Consider the following 24,559-nt stretch of genomic DNA (forward strand, 5'->3'; position numbering starts at 1 on the left):
TATTTCTGTTACTATTGTCCAGTTTTCCTCCATCTTCTTTGGTGACTTTTCTCTTTTTACAGTCTCTAGTAGAAGTGAAGTTGTCCAAAGTTTAGGACATTTCTCAGAACTAGGGAGGTAACTCAGTGGTGGAGAACATTAGTTGTGCTATCTTGAGAGTTTAGATCCGAACACCCATTTTGTATGGTTCACAAGTGTCTGTACCTCCAATTCCAAGGGGTAATGCGCTCTTCTGGCCTCTAGTAACATCCACATGTATGTAAACACACACACACAAGTTTGTACATATGAACACATACATGTACATATGCACTAAAAATGTCTTTGTTTTTAAAAAGAGGCTTTCTTTTATCTAGCAATATTTGTTGATATCAGCAAGCCAACTACTCGAGTCATATACATGTTCTTAAAAATCGCCAAAAAAATATATATTATTAGTTCTTGCTTCCCTCTTCCCTGGCCTCAAATGTTGAAATTTGACTCTTTCCTCAACAGCTCTGTTTGTGTGTTTCATAGTCTCTTCACACTTTTGTCAAAACCAACCTTCATTTCTATCATTGTCAGCCTTTCCCAGGCCTTGAACAGGTTTAAGTCAATGGGCTTCATTCCAAGCGTGCTTGCTCATCACCATGCTCACAGCCTCTTCACACTGCTGAGATTGTAATAGCGTCTCACGCAGTTACTTCCTAAAGCTTCTACCTGCATTGACTCCTTCCTTTGTCCCACCACGTGTCCATCCATCAGCCTAAAGGATGGATTTTAAAAGGGGAATTAACATCAATGGCTTTCCCAGCCCATGGGATGGACTATCTCTTACCTCATTTCCTGATCAAACCAAGCTGACAGTATTATTACTAAGCCTAGTTCATTTCTGCCAAGGAGACTTTGTGCTATTGACTTATTTGCTCCTGATCTCTCCTGGGAAAAGAGGAAAGCTATTTAGTTCTTCAGGTCTTTTTCTCAAAAACCTGTCCTGAGAAAGGCTTTCCCGGAACTTCAAATAAATAAGCCACAAATGTCCTGCAATACTCTCTACCAGACAGCTTTAGTTGAAAAGAAATTCAGTCTTATGGCTGATATTTTATGTTCATAGTTATAGTTTAGAGTTTCCCTGATTCTCAAGTCAGCACAGATACTCCTGTATAAAGCAACACTTTGTCCTGCTTTTATTGCTCTAGCCCTAGTACTTAGGACAATATGTCACAAAGAAGGATGTGTGTTTGAGTAAGTGAATGAAGGTAAAGATGTTAGATCATCAGTGAAGGCAGGAGAATTCATAAATGTTACAGAAGTTGAACTCACCACACTAAAACTTTGCACATCCTCCTTTCGACAACTGCATTTGTGAATGTGTGTGTGTGTGTGTGTGTGTGTGTGAGCGTATGCTTATGTGTATGTAAATGTATGTGGATGTGTATGCGAGAGAGGAGGGGTTATTTCCAAAATTCTTACAAATTTGTGCAGGGACCCCTTCCAAGATATCACTACTAGGCCAGAGATGGTTTTGTTTTTTCTTTTAAAGAGTAAGAGTTTTGTTCTAAATCTTACTTCTTCACTCTTTAATTAACATAAGCAATACCTAAGATTTTTATAATCACAACAAACACTATCACTTTCTTGTTACCTAGAATTTTAGTGAAATCACAAAAGCTTTGGGAATTTCAGTTCATCTGTGGTAAGAAAATAAAACTGGCATGTTTGTCACTTCAAGATTCATGTGAGACAATGTGTACTGATGGTGGTAGCTAATTAGTGTTGTTTCTTCCCTTTAGCACCTCCATGATGCATGTTTCTTACTTGTCATTTCAGAATCAGTGTATCTTTTCATCTGCAATGCAATTGTGATGTAGAAATGTAAAATAAATTTTCTCATCAATTTCTCTAAAGTATAAAAGCTCATATGTATATATATGTGTGTGTTTGTGTGTGTGTTTGTGTGTGTGTGTTTGTGTGTGTGTGTGTGTGTGTGTGTGTGTGTGTAATTACTGCAAAACTCATTTCTTACTGCCATTCTTTTTTCTACCATCAGATAAAAAAATTAGTGCTGAGAACCAGGAAGCTCTTGATTTAATTGGACATACAATATCTAGCTTAGCATTGTTAGCTTTATTTTTCTCACATTGAATTTGGAAGCTTCTGGGTTGTGTTCATCAGGTTCTAAAGCAAATTGGACCATGGAAAGGGTCTTCTTAAAAACGGTTTACACATATCAGGCAGAAAACCCACAGGTGTTACATATGCTAGTGTCAGGTGCAGGTGTAATTTAAAGTCCTTGGTGACCTATGGCTTACCATTCAATTTTATATCTTCATGGTCAAGGTATTTCATAGTCTCACAAAGTACCATGATTGGTGTGATGATAGCCCCATTTCAGAGCTCTATAGTCCCTGAAAGAGTTAATTCCATTATAACATAAGAAGACTAGTGTGTGATACTTATTAATTTTGTGAACAAAAACTTCTTTATGGATATATACATTATATATGGCAGTTAAACTAATAAAGAATTAAGCAAATTCTTGGAATATTTTTAACTCAACAACAGAAAAACTTAATGCAGTAGCTTAAAGATCTTGACGCCAAGTATTAACACAGATAGGATCTAGAATGTGAGCAACTGACATCACCACACACCTCACTGTTTCTCTTCTTGGCTATTTGAATTTTCATATTCATTAGTTCATTCAACAAATATTTTTCTTAATACTCATTGTATGCTAAGCGCTGTTCCTGGGGGGTAGTTTTTATGTGGCAATAAGAAAGACACACCACAATTACTGCCAGTGTGAACATTCTGGCCAACACTGATTGAATGTTGCCAGTATTGCAACATACCTGAGAGAGTTCTAGATATGAAGTTGGAATAAACAGCAGGAACAAGGAGAAAAGACTGAGATTAATTTACTACCTGGGAGGAACTCACTCTGAAGCCTTAATTTCCTTAATTCAGTCTAGGAATTATACAAATATGCATCACCCAGGGTTGTTGAAATGGTTCTAGAGGTTGATCGCAGTTAAATCTTGTCCTTGGTTCTTGAGAAGTACAGAAGCTATGTCGTCACATTAACTATATGAAAATGATTATCAAATGAAAAAGACTTTACAGATAGATGGGTCAGTACACACAAAATCCTGGAATTTTGCAATGGTCATGGTTTATTCACAGAGTAATAAAAATTCTAGTTGGCAAACAGCAAATGTATGGAGTAGTGGGCTGCAGTGCTTAGAAGATCATTTCAAGTAATCCCCTGCCACCTGGTTTTTAAGCTAATGGAAAAGTTAGCATACCATTATCCTTATTTCCCCAAAGGAAGGTGATCTTTGACCTTCCAAACATTCTTGGAAGGCAAGGGTTTTATAAATTAGGACACTGACCTTAACTTGTGTGGAGCAAAAAAGTTCACAGAACTAACTTGTGGTCTGTAGGCCTTTGCTGCTTCACTGTATACAAGAATAAAAATGACCTTCCACTTTCAGGAATGAGGAACCACTTTTAGAAGGGTGCACATGAACAAAGTAATAAATTATCAAGTGAATATATTGACATGCTCTTTTTAATATAGTCTTGGATAGTACATAGTAGGGGAACAATGACACTGTACTCAATAAATCAACCTGCAAATATGTGCTCATTTTTGAGAGGAACAGTATGTCTACAAAACTTTACAGTGCTAGTCATTATTTCCAGTTCTCAGTATCTCATTGTAGTTATTGGTATAAGACACTGTATTAAATGTACACACATGAAAGAAAAAAGGCACAACTCTTGATCAGATTCCTTAATGTCTATTATTTCAAAGACACAATAAAGACTAGCTGGTCTGTGTGGACCCATGGAAGAAATTGTTATGCAAGCCAATCAGTGTGCCTCCCTCAAACATCCCATCTCCTAAAATGTGCAGGTTTCCTCATACAGGGTTTTCTATGCTGGTATCCTAAGGAGCTGCCTCTGAAGCTGTGCAGCCTGAGAGCAGATGTTGCCCTGTCAGGTGTCTTTGATTCTACTTGAGAAACCACAGGAAGCTGGTTGGAGAGAAATCATCAGCTCTGTCTGAACAGGGGAATGACAGCCTACATTGTCTGCTCCCAGAGGAGGCATGGCACTCAGCCTTCCTTCAAGGCTGGGGGTAGGTGTTAAGAGTTGACAGTGGAGCTTTGGAATCCGCTGCTGTCTCTTACAGCACTCATTCTACTCTGCACTGTAGCTGATTTTTATTGCAACATTTATATGATCACTCATTTAGATACAAACTTTTTGATGAACTAAATCCATGCATAGGGACATGAGGGATGGAGAAGGAAATAATATTTAGTGAGTACCTTGATACAATAAAGGGATTTTTCTATATTATGGCATTTTTCTTCATGTTTATAACTATTCTATGTTTGTTAATAGTATTTCCATTTTGCTGTAAAAACGGTTGAAGATGTCTAAGTATATTGCCTGTCTACACATCTCTAGTGTATTACTGAGATAAAATTCAAATCCATGTCCATCTGCCTGGAGTGGCTATGTTTTTTCTTTTGCTTCATAATTATTGCTTTGAAGCAGCTTATATCATGGTAAATGCACTTTTACTGTAACCTCAGTATGCATATGTGAACAGATTGTGTGGATATATATGAAAAAAAAACATGTAATTTAAACATAATGGCAATGTTTCTAGGAAGTTGTTTGTTTGCTTTTGCTTTAGTTTTAGTTTTCTGGTTAAAAAGAAAAGAAGAGAAAAGAAAAGAATTGCATTATCATAGCTTTCTGGAATGTTCTATCAAACTCTTCATATGCTTAAAAATTTATGAAGATCAATTTAAATATTGATTACTAATCAACCAGACTCAAGTGTATTAGAGAAACTCTAAGTAGCCTAGTCAAATGAAAGACTAACCTAGCTTGTCTATAGTAAACTGCATTCACTCTGCCAATAATAGTATGTGGACCAGCTGTGTACTTGAACTTTATAAAGTGCAAGGATAGATTTTCTAAAATAGTACCAGAGTAACTTATAATTAATTGTTTCAAAGATCATATGAATACTACCAGACTTCCTTCCCCATACGTCATTCTTGCAAATGAAGTCCAGCACTCCTGCAGCTATGTTGTGACCTGCATATGTACATAATATTCTCATACAGAAGAAGGGCAGGCCAATGATTGACAAAGAAACTGAGCCCTTTGCATTAAATTAGTTGTGATACTGGTGGCCAACAAATGCTATTGTTCAAGGAACGTTGGACTGAGTTTTCTGTAACTTGCAAGCTCTGGAAAATGTGTATACCCAGACTAGGACACAAGTGAGCTAGATTACATTATCAGTTTTATATATCATATTCTGCTTCAGAGCTCTTTGGAACTTAGCTTATCTCATTAGATCTTCTATTCACCTTATTTTGTAGTTGTAGCAGCAGAAGTGAGCATCACAGCTCAGAAATTTCTTGTGGTTTTCAGTTCAACTAAGTTACTTGAAATATCAATTTCTAATCCTGAAATGAAAATGTCATGATATTCAATCTAATTTGACTCAAGATAAATGAAGTCTAACCGCAGACTTACAAGTACCCCTAGGTCCTAATGTTAAATAATGGGCTATGCCTATTGCTGGTGTATACAATAGAGAAGACTTCCTTTTCTTAAACTACTTTCTGGAATCCAGTAAATAACTGGAAAGTCTAAGATCATTCTTGGTTTTTCTTTCTTTCCTTTTTGTGTGTTTCTTTTCTCCTTTGATTTCTTTTCTTTACAGAATCCCATCCATCCCCAATGCTTCACCAAACATTCTTCCTGACAACAACTCTCAACCCATTTTTATTATTTTCTGCTCCCTGTCTCATTCATCCACCATCTAAGCTTCATTAAGAGAGAGGTGGCATTTCATTTATTCACACTTCATTTTTGGCAGGCAACAGTCATCCATTCACATTTATAGGCCTGGGCCCTGCTTTCCAGGTGGAAAACTTGAAGACAGAGCACCTTTGTTAAGTTTTGTAGGGTTTGTGTGCATGAGTTTTGTTTTCCTTAAATTCAGAATCTACAGAGCAGAACCTTCTAGAGGTAGACTTTTAGTTCACCATTTCAGACACAGGTTTGTCTTTATTCAAAATTCCATACTTAGTTGTGAAAAAAAATACTTCTTTTAAAAATGGCATTCTTGTTTTAATTGAAAAGGACATAGCAACATTAGCTCAGGAATTGACTCTGTTTCTTCAAATCTCATTTGGTTTAGTGTTTTTGTTTAAAAATAGATTTAAATATTTTTAGCTCTTTTTTAATAGAAAGCTCCTACTTATTATTTACTTATTTACTTACGGCACAGAATTGTAAGTTCTGTAAATAGTTTAGCCAGAACTGAAGAGTTCTCCCTAATAAACTGTATTCACACAGGAGGAATGTGCAGAAAGCATTTTTTCAGTTAAAATTTCAGAATTTCTTTCATGTTTAAATTGCCACAGCATGGTGCATGAAAAAGAACATTCAAGAAGGTGTCACAAGACCTATATTTTTCAATCCCAGCTGCACCTCAAATGCATTGTGCTAGTGTTAAAAGGTTTGCCTAATCTTAGTTATTTCTATGGGCAGAAATTACATATTGTCTGACTCAGGAATTGTTGATTCAATTCATTGTTTTCAAAATCAATATAATTAGCAGTTCACTTAAGATCCCTTCATTTACATTTGTTGTTGTTTTTGTTATTGTTCATAGTTTTCTATATACTGACAAAAATTCATTGTAACTCTTAAGCCTCAATAAAACCCATCCTTCAAAAGTCTTCTCCAATAAGTTCACTTCAACAACCTCAAGATTCAGCTGTATGAAATGTCTTCCGTTTCTATGAGCTCATGGAGCTATTCCATAGATGAAGCTCATTCTGACCTTTTCAAGTTCCTTCCCTTTCCTAATACCTCAGTCTAATATCATGTCACAAAAAGCTTGCTTGTCCTAGTCAGGCTGAATTAATGGCAATCTTTATTTTGTTTCCCATACTTAGTATACACTAACTACCTACTCTCTTCCTAGTATTAATGCTTTACTTTAAATTAATCATTGTGAAAGGGACAGATGAATATAAGGCACACCAGAATATAAGTAAATAGGAACAACCTGTTTTAGATCATTCTAACTATATAGCGGGCTGAACAAGCAATCTCTTCAAGATCCCTAGAGCTATTGATCTAAAATATAAAACTCTCTAATCTTTAAGAATGGGTGACAAAGAGAAGATATGAATTTATTTTACCAAAACCTTTTGAGAAGACAAAATACCAAATGAAAAATATTTTAAAATGTGACCGTGATGATTGGTCTTAATTGTCAACTCAACATATTCTAAAATCACCTAGGAAGCCCATCTCAATGAAGGGCTGTCTAGATCACATTGACCTGATATGGGCATGACTGTTGGGGAAAATCCCCCTGATTGTGTTAATTTAGGTGGGAAGATGTGCCTTTTGTGAATAGTACCACTCTTTTAGATTGTGTCCTTCTCTTAAATGTGGAAAAGTTGCTGAGTACAAGTCAGCATGTATTCCTTGATTTTCTGATCTTGCCTCTGGAGGGGACCAGCTGCCTCAAGTTCCTGCTTGAACTTTCCTGCAATGATGGACTGTAACTTGGGATCATGAGCCTAATAAATTCTTTCTTCCTTAAGTTGATTTTTGTCAGGGTATTTTATTACAGCAAAAAAAAAAAATGAATGTAGGACAATATCTTTTCTTAAAAATGAAATCTGACTCCCCTAAGAGACATTTTGATCAGAACAAATATTACATCTTTAACTCTTATGGTTATTTGAGTATCAACTTATGATAGTCCAACCTTACTTGACATTGATATCTATGCTTTAATATAAGTTATGTTTAATTATTTATTTTATTTTTGAGATTATAACATGGTTACATTATCCCCTCCCTTCCAAAACCTGCCATGTACTCATTCCTTGCTTTGACAAATAGTAGCTTCCTTTTTCATTAGTTATTGTTATATTCATATATTCTGTTTAATGTTACTCATATATATGTTTTCAGAGCTGTCCATTTGGTCTCAGATAACCAATTGGTGAGCTCTTCCCTGGGGAAGACTGTTTCTCCCACTCAGCATTCCTTAGTTGCCTATAATTTATTTATTTATTTATTTATTTATTTATTTAGTGTAGGGCTACAGCCTAATAATGACCTATAAGCTTTGTTTCCTCCAAAATTCCTATTTTATTTGCTACAGAACATTGTTTTAAGAACAGAAACGATTTACACAGGGAATTTAATATGCCTTTCTTGTATATTCCACGTTATGCTGCATTTTCCTTACCATCAACAAAAATCCCACCTAATAAAAACTTACTAAATAGCCACATGTGTTCTATTTTAATCACTCACTCACTAACTTGAATGGTTGATTACATGAATAATTCTTGAGCATTAATTAAATATATATATATGAAAAGAGACAATGCAAGCTAGTAGCAAAAATAGATGTAATTCACTAGGACACAGCATATGAAGCATGAAGAATGCAAGGTTTCGAACACTGAATGTGGCTTTGTACATTAGACTTACCCGAATCCCGAGCCTGTCTCAAGTCTTTCTAATTGTCTATTTACCTCTTGGGGAAATGACTTAATTAGGGTAGAGTTGGGTTCTTGTCTGTCTTGAGTATTAATCCATAATACTTACTTCAGCACCTCATGCCACAACTTTACTCTAATGTTATATAGGAAAATGTATAATCCATAGCACTTTGGTAGTGGGATGATGTTTGAGTGGGATGTCAGCAAAATCTTCAAAAAGATGTTATTTGAATCAATTCTGAAAGATTCAATGGAACTTTGTGTGTAATTAATTTGCAATGGCAATACCAATCATAATAATAATTATAATACAATAAAAATAGTGAGCATACTCAGTATGTAATTAGCAGTATTTTAGAGCACTTTGTATATTGGTAATTTAGCTACTTAAATATTTTATGGTAAGCATTTTTAACTTGTATTTTTATTAATTATTTTTATTGAATTATTTTCAACTAATTTATTTATTTTACATGTCTATATTATCTTCTGTTCCTTCCTCTCCTCCTGGTCCTGTCTTTTCCCCCTCCCTTTCCCTCCCTCCATCTCCCTTCCTCCCTTTTTCCTCAGAAAAGGAGAGGCCTTCCATCAATGTCAATCCACTTTGGCATATCAAGTTGCAGTAGAACTAGGTGCATCTTCTCCTATTGAGGCCAGATAAGGCAGCCCAGTTAGGGGAACAGGATCCAAAAGCAGGCAACAGAATCAAAGATAGCCCCTGCTCCTGCTATTAGGAGTCCCACATGAAGAATGAGCTGCACAACTGTTACATATGTTCTGAGGTCCTAGGTCTGTCCTATCCATGCTCTCTGGTTTGCGGTTCAGTCTCTGGGCCCCTATGGACCCAGATTAGTTAGATTTTGTAGGTTTCTACCTATTACGTTGCACATGAGGAAATTAAGGCAATAAATACATATGTGCACAGTCAATAGGTGGTAACACTGTACTCCCAGATGCCAGGATCTTTCTTCTTTAGTTGGTGACATGAGAAACAAACGCAATGTTAATCTTCCACTTAACTCAAGTTTCAGGTAGATATAGAGATACAGAATAGACCCTTGTATTGTAAGGATAGAATGTAGTCAGTGTCACACACACACACACAGTAGTCACACACACACACACACACACACACACACACACACACACACACACACATACTAAAGTTTAGCTTCAGATTGAATCACAGCAAAACTTTGCTTCTATTCCAGGAGACTTCCCTAAGTAGGCATTTAGAATAGCTTGGTTATTGGGTAAAACGAAACATTTAAGTCCATCATTATCTATAAAATGAAATACTTTTGTATACTGTTATGTTAGTTTTCTAATGCTTTATATGTACTGACTACTTCTTTCTTTAGTTTTCATATATGAGATATGAGAAAAGACTCTAGATAACTTACACAAATAATCCATTCTTCAACCAGATTCATATTGCCTCATCAATATGCATTTTCAACTTTAAAACCTCAATCTTACCTTGAAGGCGCAGGGGGGGGGGCGGCGGAGACAGTTCAGTGAGATGTGTTTGCTGTACAATAATGAGGAGCTGAGTTTGCATCCTCAGCCCCCAAACTGACTGTGTCATTTGACATTTCCACCAGCATTATGTGAGATGGTTGAGCACCTCCCATCCTCATCAGTATTTGGAATTGCCAGGTTCTCCAATTTTAGCCATTCTCATGGGTGTCCAAACCTCATTGTGGCTCAATTTCTATTTTCTTCTTGATTAACCTGGCTTTTGATCTTTATATCTCTTGATTTTTAGTAACTAAAATATACAACTTATTATAGGAAATGTATCTGCACTGAGAATCAGGAATTAGCAAACATTTGGAAGTGATGATATATCCCCAGTATTGTTTATGCTAATAGTTTCCTGGATGTCCTCATGTATTGAAATATGAAGCTATATATCTTATATACTTATAATGTATTGCATGCTATATTTCAATATATCTTTTCTAAATTAGATTCATTATATATGTGCTTTAGATATTTGGAAAAATTATCTAAAGTATAAACTATGGTGAGACATGACTTTCTTCTTAGTCTCTGCTCACTTACGATTTCCTCTTTTTTCCTGTATTCCAGCTATTCTGAGCTGATCACAGTCCATGCTATATTCCTGATTTGCTGACAAATATTTGTGTCTTTGTTCTGCCTTTACTCAAACGGCCTTTCCATGCCTTAATTTCCCCCAAGTCATGTTCACTCATTCTTTGGGTCTCTACATGGCTATTATTACTTAAGAGCCAGACAACTTTATTCAAGGCTTTCTTGCCAATCTGTTCTTCCACTGATCTGGTCTGTTATAGCACACCGGTGTGCACAGTTAATTCAAGCAGTGAAGACAGGGACATCCCAGAGCCTTGTCTCGCTAGCCTTGGAGGATTGACAACCTCCAGACTCATCAAAAAACCCTTGCTCAAAACTAAAGTGTAGAGAGATAGAAGAAGAAGACACCTTATGCTCACCTTTGACCTATGCACATGTATGTATAGGTACACATAACTATGCATACACATATATCACATGCACACACAAATGATAGTTTTGAATGAATAAGTGAGTAAATAGTCATTGCATATCAAGAGCAGGAGATAATGTGCTGACATTATGAACCAAGTAAAGACTGTTCTACCATCAGATACTGACAAGTTTAGCAAATATAACTGGGTCTCCTAACACATTATACCTGAAATTGACTATCATAATAAAAGAATAATTTACCATTCTTGTTACATGAGTGAGTCACATACTATACAAAAAAAGTTATGTTTTTCTTCTTTTTTCACAATGATCTTATTTTAAGTAAACAGGGAAAGGAAACCTAGTGAGGCTATACTTAAAATTTAGAACCATCTCGGATTTTAACCATCATTTATACAGCATATTAAAGAAGATAATTATGGCATGTCTTCAGTCCATGGTATGGGATTATAAGAGAGATTTGATGTCTTTACAGCTTCAAGGGAGCAATTTGCTTCATTGAATAATCACTTCGTTTAATTTGGACGTGATTAGCCCAAGGGCCCCTGTTTACAGCATGATAGAATGGCACTCTTCTGAATAAGTCACCTCACTTAGTTCACACAGCTAGCCAAGCATCTATTGTTAGAGTGAAAGACAGCTGATAAGGAGAGTCTATTTGCTGCATTAGAACACTCTGAGACAATAAGAAAACATTTAAAATGAGCTATGTTTTTGTTGCAGACGTCCTGGAAATTACTGTTCTCAAAGTTGAACTCTTGATTTAGAATTTTTTTTCTTCTGACAATGAAATATTCGTCTTTGTTTCACAGATGGGCAAGTACACTATAAAAATAGAATAGTTATTTCACAGGAATTTTGCTGTATTTGGTAGATGTTCATTTGAAATTGGTGGGAAATTTTGACTAATTTTGGCCTGTACTAAATGAATGAATGAGTGAGTAATGCATATTATTAAACACCAATGAATGTGAGACATTTTAATGGGTACTTTCACATATGCTCTTTTTAAAAAAAAATCTGCACAATAATCCTGTTATAATCTGTGATTCAATGGCATTCTCCCCTCTTTCAGTGGATGCACGAAATCAATGAGACTGAGTGACCAAGTCAGAGTTACTCAGCAAGTGTCAAAATCAAGAACTGAAATCTGAGACACAGAGGTTACTCTCAGCATCATAACTTGACAAAGCAATTGATAACCATGAAGACCTAAGAATTCCTGATTTTTAATTTGAATTTTGCTGCTAAAGAAATTCTTACAGGAGTCTCAGAGACTAATGATTTGAAGTTGATTTTTGAACAGCAAAACCGTAAAGGTGACTGCCATGATGACTGTGGAAGTTAGCATTCTGCACTGCCACATTGGTGCTGAGGACAAGAACTGTTTCAGAAAACTTGTTCCTAAGATGCCAACGTTGATTATGATCTGTGCACCATCCTTTCTTCAATGTGAGACTTGCACCATACAACTAGGAGACTGGGCACAGGGTGATAGGTTGGCAACTGAACACAACTTAGAATCACTTGGGAAGAGTCTCAAGGAGTGATTGTAGATATCATGTTCATGGGCATCTCTCTATGTGGCCGGTATTATTTTGATTGCCTCAACTGGTGTTGGAAAACACTTGCCTGAAAGTTGGTGGCAACTCTCTGTGCTATGGGACCCTGTCCTGTTTAAGAGTAGAGAAAGCTAGCTGAACACTTGGCACACATGTGTTTATTCTCTCTCTCCTCTTGGCTATTATGTGACTAGCCTAGAGTTTCTGCCTTGATTTCCCCACAGGGGTACTCTACTCTGGAATTATAATCCAAATAAACTTCTTCCTCATATCACTTTTTCCATGTATTTTATCATAGCAACAAAAATGAAACTAGAACAGGATGGATGAGGAGACAATGATCTACTCCAGCTTCCCTGCTGCCCAAATGGTGGTAATAGGATTGGTGCCTTGCTCCTAAATTAATTAGTTATTATACATTCATTTATTGGTTAACCATTTCATTCTATAGCAAGACAACTTGAGGAAAAGCTGAGCAAATATTTTACATGAAACTTAAGTAAAAGAAAACCAGTCACTAAATGTAACTGGTCCAGAGGCATCTGTACTAGGAACTAGAAAAGTAGCAATAGACTCCCAAGTTAGCGAGAACACTGAGAGCTCAGAGGCATAAAGGCATTATGGGGGACATCAGAGGTAGTTTTTGTGAGACCTGACAAGATCCAAATGGAGATAGTATGTCCATTGGCAAGAAGGACATGGAAGTGCTCAAAAAGGGTATAAAAGGAGCCATTAGAGACTTGGAGTTATTTGACAAGTATAACTGGTTTGTTTCTCTCTGTTAACTTGTTGAAAGAAGTATCAGGAGATCAACAGGATTTATGGAGTGTATAGTATAAAACAGATGAGCATGAAAGTATTTGCTAATATATTTTCTCACTTAAAACTTCTTGAGACCCTGTACTATCATTACCCTGACGTAGAACAGAAAATAGGAGTTTGGGAAATTTAACTACATTTATCAAGTGTTTGTATGGAGTTCAAAGACAATTATTAATACTTACGTAAATATACTCTCCTGCTGTTCTGATTTCCAAGCAATTTCATTTAATTGATTTGTAATCTCTTTGATAGCAATGAACTAAATTTTTAGGAAAGTCTGTGAAAAAAAGAGACTTTGTTTATATCACTTGCTTAATTAATTGTATGAAAACATTTCTACTAAAGATTTAAATGCTATAAGTGCACTAGCAAATAAGGGAAGGAAATGTCGTCAAAGACAGAAAGCACATGGTTATCGGCAAAGTCTATTGTGTCTGATAGACCTGTGAGCTTGTTTTCTGAATCCCTTACATTTTCTGGCAAGATCAAGTATTTTTGGTGTGGTGTTGCAATAGACTCTATGATGCTTTCCTTATGGGAACTATGGGAAGGAAGCCTCTGGAATAACAATCTTTATTGTACAAAGTGAATGAAAATTTGCACAATCTTGGTTGGTGAGCATCAAGCAGAATGGACCCATAAGTCACAATACATGCTTTCAAATCCTATTTCCATTATCCCACTAAGCTGTAGGTTGTTATGTTATTTCCCCAGTCTGTTCTCCTTCCTCCCTGTAATGGGACTGTCCCATTACATCACTAGGATGAAGTTCACTAGGACATTAAAGAATGTGAGCGAAAGAGCTCACAACTGTTTGAGCAGGAAGTTATCATTATTGTTGTTGTCTGAAGTCAAGTTTAAGACTGACTCCTTATCTAGGACTTCCTCTTTTTTGTATGAGAAGAACACCATGCCCCAAATAGAATATGTTCTTCTATTTATGAACTATCATAACAGGTAAGCTGTTAAGGACATTCAACATGAGAAAGCAATATACGTGATTGAAAGTTATTAAAATATTTTGATTAGCTGCTTCATTTAGCTGATTAGCATACCAATTTTGGTTTGGAAAGTTATTTATTTTTTCCACAATAGAGTGTTTTCCCTTGGTGAGATTGAAGGATTGTGATGATAAAATAGGCTAATGAGCATACAGTATTTAGGACAGTGCTTTATTGATTTGAAGTTTGTCTAAAGAATGAAGTCACATTTGTAGTATTTGCCAGAGTATGAGGTATAAACATTCTTCTTAATTGATCCCAAACCACCAGTAGTGGTGTCACTGAATGGGGAATTAGGAAGATACATAATCAATCCTATTGAGCAGGATCTGGCTTCAGCACACTGATGAATTCAGAATCGAGCATAGAACAAGTGCCATGCTACTGCCTGTAAAGTCAAAGACACCGTAGAAATGTGCATTTGCTGAAAACAAGTGACTATGTAAAAATAGATACTTACATTTTCTTTATATTCTGGTGCTAAAGAGGTGGCTCAGAGGTTCCCAGCACTTATACTGCTCTTCTCGAATATCTGAGTTCCATTCCCAGCAATCACAAAGCCATTCACAACTGCCTCTAACTCCTGCTTCAGGTGATTCAACACCCTTTTCTGTACTCCTTGGGTAACAGGTATGGCACACAGGTGAGACACAGGCATACACGCAGGCAAACACTCATACACATAAAATGAAAATAAATATGAATAAAATAACATTGCTGCTATGGAAATGATGACAAAAAAGAAAGATAACTAAGTAATGACTCAAACCTTACCCCAAACATCTAATGAGGAGCAGTAACAAGAATAAAGAGTAAGTGTACTTGACCCTGCTGACACTTATTGATGATATGATTGTTTTGTGAATAGGAGGCAATATTGAGAAAAATGTTAGGTAAATGTTTAGTAAGATGCATTTGTCATCTACTTGCTATTAAAGAGGTAGTTATCAGGAAGAACTGTAAATGTTATCAATTACTGAAATGTCTAAGTTAGTTGTTTTGATCTTAAAATCATCACAGCATGATATTCCTTAGAAAGACTTCCTCCTAAACTTATTGCAGAACACCCTCTCCAATATACTGCTGAATTAGTAGTTTTCAGTTCAGTAGTAAATGGAATTTTCCTGATGAGGAAAGAAGTGAAATCCATAGTTTGCTTTATATCTTGTCATTTGGCTTTATCAATCTGAACCAGTACAGACTATAAAATGGGAAGTAACAGCCCTTAATGCTGCCCTAGAATAGGAGGTCAGGCTTAACTTGGCAAATTCATCAGGGAAGGACTGTGTTGGATATTATTGGATCCTCACAATATAGAGCATACAATACTTTTGGGGTGTTTGAAATCCAAATTATAGGCTAATGAATAAGGGAAATATTGTACAACATTTTTAGAATCTATTCTCCCTTGGAAAATGCAGCCGCAATTACAGCCACTATGTAGGTGGAAATGCTCACACACTCACACAGTTTATGGTAATGAAGGCAGAAATGCTAAGGCATACACCTCACTGGTTAACATAGCCTTAAGACTTCACAAAATGTCTCATACCAGGATTTTCTTAAAATATGACTTCGTACATTTAATAGTGACATACACACACTTCTCTATAACCCCACTCCCCATATGTAGGAATACCACAGTCTAAGCCATGGCTGCCCTGTTCAGTGAGAACCAGGTTTAAACTCCAGGTAAATACCCTGTGGATGTTTGTTTATATTTGATTCCATACTGACTTCTTTGTAAAAAGTGTCTCCATTTCTTAGATAGGACCCCAATTCCCCTTACTGGGGAGCAAAGGTGAATACAAATGAGTTTTTCTTGACATCTTTCTTGACTAAGGAATGAGAATGTCACATTAAGCAGAAATAATGTTTTTTGGTTGCTGTTGTTAATATCTTAAGAATTCTATGGAGTTTAGTGTACACTAACTTCAGAGAGGAGCATGAGTTATTTTAAGTAGAGGGAGGTAAAGGATCGAATATAAGATACTACATTTGATCTAGTAACTTCTTCTTCTTCTTCTTCTTCTTCTTCTTCTTCTTATTATTATTATTATTATTATTATTATTATTTGTTATTGCTGGAGCCTTGTAAATCTGTAAATCTGGAGACGTTCCCCGAGGTCATCAGTAAAACTGGTTTTTAAACTATCTGCCATGGGTTTTCTATGAATCTATTTTTCATGCCTTACTGAGATTGTATGGCATGAACAAGTGACAGACCGATCTCTAAGGCCCAACAGAAGGCTTGCAAGCAGAGAGCAGAGCCACTGCCCAGTTCTGAGTCTTTGTCCCAGAGTTCACCCAGGAGCGCCCAGGTGTTCACCTTGTTCCCCAGCTCTTTCTAGGTGTTATGATGCATATCAGACAATCAAGGCACTCAGACCATGCAAGTGACAGTGAGTGACATAGAGACAGCCACACACAGCCTTCTTACTCCAAACCCGATGATGTCTCTTTGCTCTTCCCATCCACCCTCTGTGAGGAATGGTGCCCAGGCAGAACTCAGAGTGCTAAGTTTACCAACTCCCTGCCACTCGCACTCCTTATCACGTTCTAAAAACCTTCACTAAGCTATTTTGCAGCTGTGTAAGCTGCTTGCTAACTTAAAAAAAATATATTTTTGCATTTTTCACAGTCTCAGTTATAAAAACCAAGACAGCCAAAACAAAGAGCGTATATTGGTCTTATCATTCATACTTCTAGAACAGCCTAGATACTTCCGTGGCTTCTGGGAACCTCTAAGGCACCTCCTAGGTCGAAAGGGTGGGAAGGGAAGAGGAGCAGAATGTCCTTCTCTTTTGAATTGAAAAAAAAAAAAAAAAATCATTAGCAGATAAAGGCTTGGCTTTGAGGTCCCCTTCACAACCCGTAGAGCAAGTGGACTCGCTGACCCGGAAAGCATTAATCTTTTGGAGCCTAATACTGCATCAGCTCTCTTTGCTGGATACTTTCCCCTCCTCCTTCCTCTACTAGCTCTTCTATGGGGGTGGGGAGGACAGTCCCTCCACTGCTGGGCGCTGTCCGCCTCTTCCCAGGAACTCAGTATCTGAGGATGTCCACGCTGAGGCAGCAGTAGTAACAGGGTCCTGTGTGTTCTCGGGGTCGTGTCACTTGGGAAAGGCCCACCTGCCTAAGCCAGAGACTTCTCGGCGGTACCCGGAGCGCCACCAGGCTGGCGAACCGCGTGCACCGCTCTCCCTTACCCCGCCCCTCCCTCCCACTTCTCTGGGCCAGCGCTCCCCACGGTGACTCTGAATTGCAGCAGCAAGCCACTGGCTTCTTACCAAATTGGGAACTGCATTGTGGATTTTTTTTTTCCCCCCGTTCTTTCTTCTTTTTTAAAATTTCCTTCAGAGGGAATAATCTCAACCCCCTTCAGCTTGCTTGACGATCTAGTGTGACTGGGGCGAGTAGGCGGGCACATCCTTTTACATGCTAATATTGCCCCACCTCCTTTGAACCCTCCTCAAAAGCGCTCTGCTTCCTTTTATTTTGATTGATTTATTTATAATTATTTTTATTTTACCTCCTTCAATTTCCGTATAGTGGGGAACCCTTCTTCGCTCTCTGCCCCTTCCCCCACCCTTCGTTCTCTTGGGAAGACAGACCCTGAGACACACTGTACTTGCCGGCAGCAGTGCTTGCACCTAGGCTCGGGGATGGCTGCACCAGGCGCAGGGGGCAGCGATCACAGCTGCCTCTCGGTCTAGGCTCTCTAGGCGGGCTGTCGCTCCGAGAACTGGGTGAGCACCAAGTTCGGTTCCCCCAGCGAGCTGCCACTGCCGCAGCCCAAAAGGAATGTCCCCTGTTCTTAAGGACCCTGACTGTTTTACACCAATGATTTGCCACTGCAAAGTTGCTTGCACCAACAACACTTTGTCGTTGATGTTTGGATGCAAGGTAGGACAAGGGATTCATGTCTTATTTTAATGCATGCTGGCCTCCCTGGGGAGAGAAAACAGTTTCTTTTGTTGTTTGTTTATGTGTCTGCCTGTTGGGAGACTGACAGAAGCTGTGTGACTGCTCTGTCCACTCGAGGAGCCGGCTTGGATTTGGAGCCAGGAGAGCTCAATGATTTTTCCAGTGACCGGTGTTAGCATGATAGCTAGATGGTGACAGGACCCTGTATGGAGCACACAGAAGCTACAAGGGCTCTTGAAAAGAGGGCGCCTTAGATATCTCGGTGCTTGGGATTTCTTCCTGCTTTTAGCTAGTGAATATCTCCGGGAGCTGGTATGGATGCTCTGGAAAGCATCAGACTGACTCTCACCCTCTGAAGCAGGGCTGTGGGGTAATATACCTGGGACCATAGAAGTTCCCCAAATAAAGCCTCTCAAGGATTGGTTTCTAATAGCTTTTTCCAAAGGTGAGGGAGGGACTTATGTCTACTTTTGACAGTAAGTCTATTGATATAATTATGTAGTCCTCATTCGTAGGATAGTCCTCGCTTTTACCAGTCCATTTGAAACCAACAAGCCAAATGCTTAACAAGAGATGGCCGGCACAGTTCTTCATGAAGTTTGAAGCAAATGACTGCCCTATCCTGGAGTTGTGTAAGATTGTTCAGTGTTCGAAGTGATGAGGTTTAAAGCGTTTTGAAACAGGTTATCATCCAGGGCTGCCGGTCTGAAAGGATTTATTAAAGTTTTTGTTGTTGTTGTTGGCTGTGGTGGACCCTAGCAGAACTTGCTGTTGGCGAAGTTATTGCCCATAAGTGGTCTCAGTACCTGTTCATTGCTTGCGAGACTATGAGCTTTTACTTACAGTGAGAACTTGGTGGGTTTATTCAGTTGTTTCTAGAAATCACATCTTGTGGCTGCTTTGGTGACTATCTAAAGGAAAGTGTACGTGGGAGTGGGGATACTTTATCCATAATAAGTGAAAGTACACATCTTCAAGTGAACACAAACCACGTGATCTCTTCTGTTCTGAAAGACACTACCGGAGACTGCATGGGATGGTTGCTAGACACCTTAGCCATTAAAGTTACTGAAACACTCCAGTTCATGGTATTGCTCAGAGGAGGCTTGATAGAAAAAGTGAGAGTTAAGTGCCTTACCCTGGCTAGAAACTCTATAGTCTTTTCTTGGGCCTTCGTCTTTTCTTGTATAAAATGAGCAATGTAGGTGAGGGGATTTCTGAGACTTCCACGTCCAATAAACACACGCACTCCAACATTCTCACATATCATCTTGTTTAAAAGTCTTTAAGAGAGAAATGAATGACGTTTATTATTGTGGCTTTATATATATATATATATATATATNATATATATATATATATATATATATATATATATATATATATAAAACAAGTTTAGGATCAGCTTTAAAAAGATAACATATTAATTGGTAATGTAGATCTTTTTTCAAATAGCCTTAAATAAATCTTAGATTATTGAAGGCTTTTGTGTTTATCTCTGGCATGATGCATGAGAAATTATCATCCTGTAACTAGTTTGTCCTTCCTCCACACAACTCACCACTCTTTGTATTCTCTAATACATTCTCTCTACTGACCGCACACAGACTTCCAGTGCATAAGATGCACTGAGCACCATTTAAAATCCACTCTCATCAACTAATGAGGATTGCTTTGCAGTGATGAATGCTTATTAACAAGGAAAGGTGAATTTCTTGGTGAAGGAAATTAAGCACAAGCTGAAATAATCAAATATGATGAGCTATTGGTCTCAGGATTTTGACTCTTCATCCTAGTACCCTCGGTCATGTCTGAAGAAGTTTCTTTTATGCTGTTATGTTTTCACTGGTTTTCAAACCATATTCACAGAAATTGGTTTAATTATTACCACCTTTTCAAGAGCCTGGATAACTACATTAGTTTAACTTCTTTTGGTTTTATTTCTTTCAGTGTTCTGGTATAACAAGTACATGTTGACAGTGATTCATGTCAACAGAATAAAACATCCAAATCAAGTTGACTTTGTCTTCTGAAAAATACATTAATTCCATGAAAACAAACTATATTTTTAGAGAGTCTAACCTCCCTGCATTGTCAATTAGTTGAATATGATAATTCTCAAAAGTTCTATATTATAGTATTATAATACTATGTCTTAACTATACTTCTCCAGTGGTTAATTATGGACAGGTTAACTACAAAAAATACCACTAGGACTTTATAAACATGCTTTCCTCAGTGAAGCTTTCAAACTCATCTAACAGGTATAATGTCAGTGTGAAAAGCTTCCTATTGAACAGTGGGATTTCAAAAATAGATTTCACTGGTAATATAAGTATCCCATCTCAAGTCTCAGTTTTCTCAGAAAAACTAGCTAAAATAGCAACAGTGATAAGTACAGAATCACATATTCCTATACCATTAGCGCAGAGGGAAGTTTAAATGAGGTGTATGCAGTCTTTAATATATATGTGTTCATTAGGACCTCGTACTTTCACTTGGCTTTGGTTTCACCAAGAGCAATGCTCAGACCTTCTTCTAGAAGAGGAAACACCTTAACTGTGCAGTCATTCTTTTCTGTCTTTATTGGCTAGGAGTTGTAACATTATGTTCTCCAGGTTACAGTACACTGGGCTAACTGTTCATAGGTGGGAAGTACTTATGTATTGATAGAACATTCATAAAATGAGGTATATGAAAATTAATAACACTCAGATATCATTATTTCATCCGATCATCAAATACTCAGCATGTAACAAATTCCAACTCTAGTCCTCCATGGTTCTAAAGTTAAATGATATAGCATGTAACTATCTTACTTATTATATTGATTTAAGGGAAATCCATAAGGAAAATTTCAGTTGGATTTTTAAGCAGTTGAAGAAAAAAATTAAGCAATTTTGAAATAAAACTCATGGGAACATATGCTAATTAGGAGCTTCCAGAAATGTGTGTGTATCTCATATTATCTAGGATGTGCAAAGATACGATTAAGATGTGTATTTACTTTCTTTCCTGGAAGATACATAACATGGTTAAGCCTAAACCCTTGTTTGTTTAGACCAGATTGTCAGCTTAAAATTCATATGCAAAGTGTTCTTAATATCCTACTAACATGTAATAATTTGAAGAATGCTGACTAATTTCATCATCATAATAGACACCCCTCTAAATGTTTTATTTTTTTCAACATTCTCCAGGTCCTCCTCTCTGCACTCTGGCTATCCTTTGGTTTAGTTACCTATAACTTATGACTGTATTAGGCTCTGTTTCAGCTACTGTAATAGATGCTACCAATTAAAATACAAGAATGGCACTGTGAAAGGAATCTCTAGGCTCCTGAGAGAAGCAATTTCAATCCCTTTCCTAAATTCCAGAATACCCACAGTCATGTGTCTGTAGAGTCTCGTGAGTAGAACTAGTATTGCCTTTGCCTACGTGTGTTTTCCATTAGACCGATCTGCTTTCCCAATCCATCGTTGTCCTCATACAGTAGTGTTTATGAGAACGACTTCTGTGGAAATGAGGCTTCCTAGAAGGTCTATTTTTCTTGTTCATATGTCATCAGAAAGTAGGCTTCTACTTTGTTTTTACTTGACTTGATTTTCTATCTGCAAAGACCCAAATGATGAATGCAGTCCTGAGGACCAGTTTGTATAGCTTCCTTTCCTTTATCTTGTCTGTAGCTGTATTGAGGAATGTTAAGTACCCTTGACACTCTCCTTTCATTCCTTCCTTTCTCATCTCTACCATTTCAAAAGCAGAGTTACACAGTAAACACAGAATATTTGATCTCCTAACATTCTCTGATTATTCTTAAAATATCTGCTTCCTGTTTATTGTGCTTTATGAAGTTAAGAAAGATGTAATTGAAATATGACTCATGCTAAAAATAGCTGATATATTTGAATGGACATCTTTTTAAAATTTTCCAAAGATGATATATTGAAAAGTCTTGAATATAATTTCCCATTAGGAAAGTGCAGATCAAAGCTAGAGTGAAATATCACCTGATACCAGCTAGGACACTTACTATTAAAAAGAGAAAAGATTATAAATGATGTTGAGAAAGTAGACAAAGGGGCTTTCTTGTACACATACATTGGTGATAAGAATGCAAATTTGTATAGACATTTTGGAAAATAATATGAAAATTCTTAATATATTAAACACTAAAATATCATTTGACCTAGCAGTCTCTGTCTATATCTCTGTTTCTCTCTCTCTCTCTCTCTCTCTCTCTCTATATATATATATATATATATATATATATATATATATATTCCAAAAAAAGTCAGAATCTCTCAGAATACTCAAATTCTCATGTTCATTATGCATTATTCACAAAAATAAATAAAGTAAATGGAAAATGCATTTAAAATATTTTAAAATTATCATTTGAGTTTTCATATCTTTTTTTTTGTGTTTTTTTTGTTTGGTTTGGTTTTTAAGTCTTAATTTTAGCATGCATCCCAGGTAAAACTTGAAGCTGCTAGCACATACTTTCTTTGAACTTCTAATCTTCTTGCCTCTGCCTCTAGAGTATGGGGTTTACAGGTGTGTTCCCCAATACTAAACAAGTCCCTTTTAAGTGCTACACACACACACACACACACACACACACACACACAAACAAACACATGCACACACCACTGCAAGAAGATGGGTATTTAAATACAAGGGTAGTAGTAACTGTTTCACAAAACATATTGTACACCATAAATCTCTTTATTAAAAATTGACGCTTCAAATTTTAGCACACCTCAAGTTTTCTCCAATCTGTTATTATAACAACTCAAATAATTAATTAATCACACTATGCCTTTAGACTAAACCATTTGCCTTTAACTATCTTGGGGGCTTTACAATCGTTATTATTCCAGTTACCATAGTGATCAGGGAGGCACAGAAATAAGTCAGAGAAGGAAGCAAAATGCAGCAGGATGAAACTGGGGGTTGGGGGATGCAAGATGAAAATAAAGAAGTTGGCTAAAAACCCTAAACCTTCTGAGGATGCTCTTAACCCCATACAAGAGCAGAGGGGAATCTCAGCACTTGCCTGATGGACAGCTCCCCTGGCCCTTGCTGCTACTTTCACACCAGACCTTCTGTTCCAGCTCATTCTACTACATAGAAGTATCCTTGTTTACTCTTGCTTATTCATTTAAATGAAGCCGCCGTTGTTTTTATATGATTGATTGCCTTAGGTATTCGAAACTCCCATATCACTTTGTTTACTTTTGTTATTGAAAGGATAGCTTTTCTCCAAATAGTTTGAATATTGAAATGTTCAGTTATTTTGGTGTATTCTTCGTTTTTTTTGTTTTTTGTTTTCATTACTCTGTGTTAATTAAAGTAAATTGAAAATGAGAAAAGTTTTATAGAACTTAGAACCCAAATAGTGTAGAGACTAAACTTTTAGTAATTTCCATGTGTGTTTTCCCAATCCTCAGTAGGTTTTGCTGTCACTGGTCTCTCTGTGTAGCTTACTTCTAAATGTATGTGCACAGCTGCCCTCCGAGGACAGAAGAGGAGGCATGAGGGCTACAAGTTTGAGGTAAACATGGACTATACCATGAGGTCAGCCTCATTAAGAACCAATCTCAGAAAGAAGTGCATGTATAATCCAGTAGGGTTTGATTTTGTATGTTTTAAACTGCCATTGGGCTTTGTGGACATAATCTAATATTTGTATTAGTTGGGTACCCTTATATTTAGCTATTTAGACCATCCACATATTTGCTACTAACAAAATTAAAACATACATCTCAGGGAATATGTCTTTTATAGATCTGAAATCATTTCTTTGACTATAATAAGGAAATAAGGTATATTTAAGATACTTTATAATAGCTATATCTAAATTTATTTTAAGGTGACTGTATGAATTTTCACTGCAACAAATATTTTATATTTAAATCTTTCTCCAGATTTAATATCCTGCAAGTTTTTAAATTTACAAATAAGAGACAATTTATTTATTCTCATAGATTTAAAACTTAGTTAGATTTTAAATTAATGTGAGCCTCCTGACTATATTGGTGTATCTCCAGGTAAGAATATGTAATATTGAAAAAAGCCCCAAATATTTAACTTGAGTACACAATATCCATGCAGTAATTCATAATTGTTCTCTCTCTCTCTCTCTCTCTCTCTCTCTCTCTCTCTCTCTCTCTCTCTCTCTCTCTCTCTCTCT

At 36.9% G+C, this 24,559-nt stretch overlaps 1 protein-coding gene across 16 annotated transcripts in view; it reads left to right on the top strand.

Moving 5' to 3' along the window:
* The window catches only part of Dlg2 (discs large MAGUK scaffold protein 2), a 1,883,913-nt gene that overhangs the window by 721,503 nt on the left and 1,137,851 nt on the right, over window positions 1-24,559 (top strand). For 2 of the 16 annotated variants that reach the window (XM_029535301.1, XM_021215098.2), the window contains exon 1: window positions 17,711-18,342. The exons of 13 other annotated variants lie outside the window; for them this stretch is intronic. In XM_029535301.1, coding sequence (XP_029391161.1) covers window positions 18,241-18,342 — 102 coding nt within the window. In that variant the 5' untranslated portion in view covers window positions 17,711-18,240. Of the gene's footprint in view, window positions 1-17,709; window positions 18,343-24,559 lie in introns of those variants that run through there. One more of the 16 variants, XM_029535302.1, reaches the window with a different exon arrangement.

Source organism: Mus pahari, chromosome 1, assembly GCF_900095145.1.
Source record: "Mus pahari chromosome 1, PAHARI_EIJ_v1.1, whole genome shotgun sequence".
NCBI classification, from domain to species: domain Eukaryota; kingdom Metazoa; phylum Chordata; class Mammalia; order Rodentia; family Muridae; genus Mus; species Mus pahari.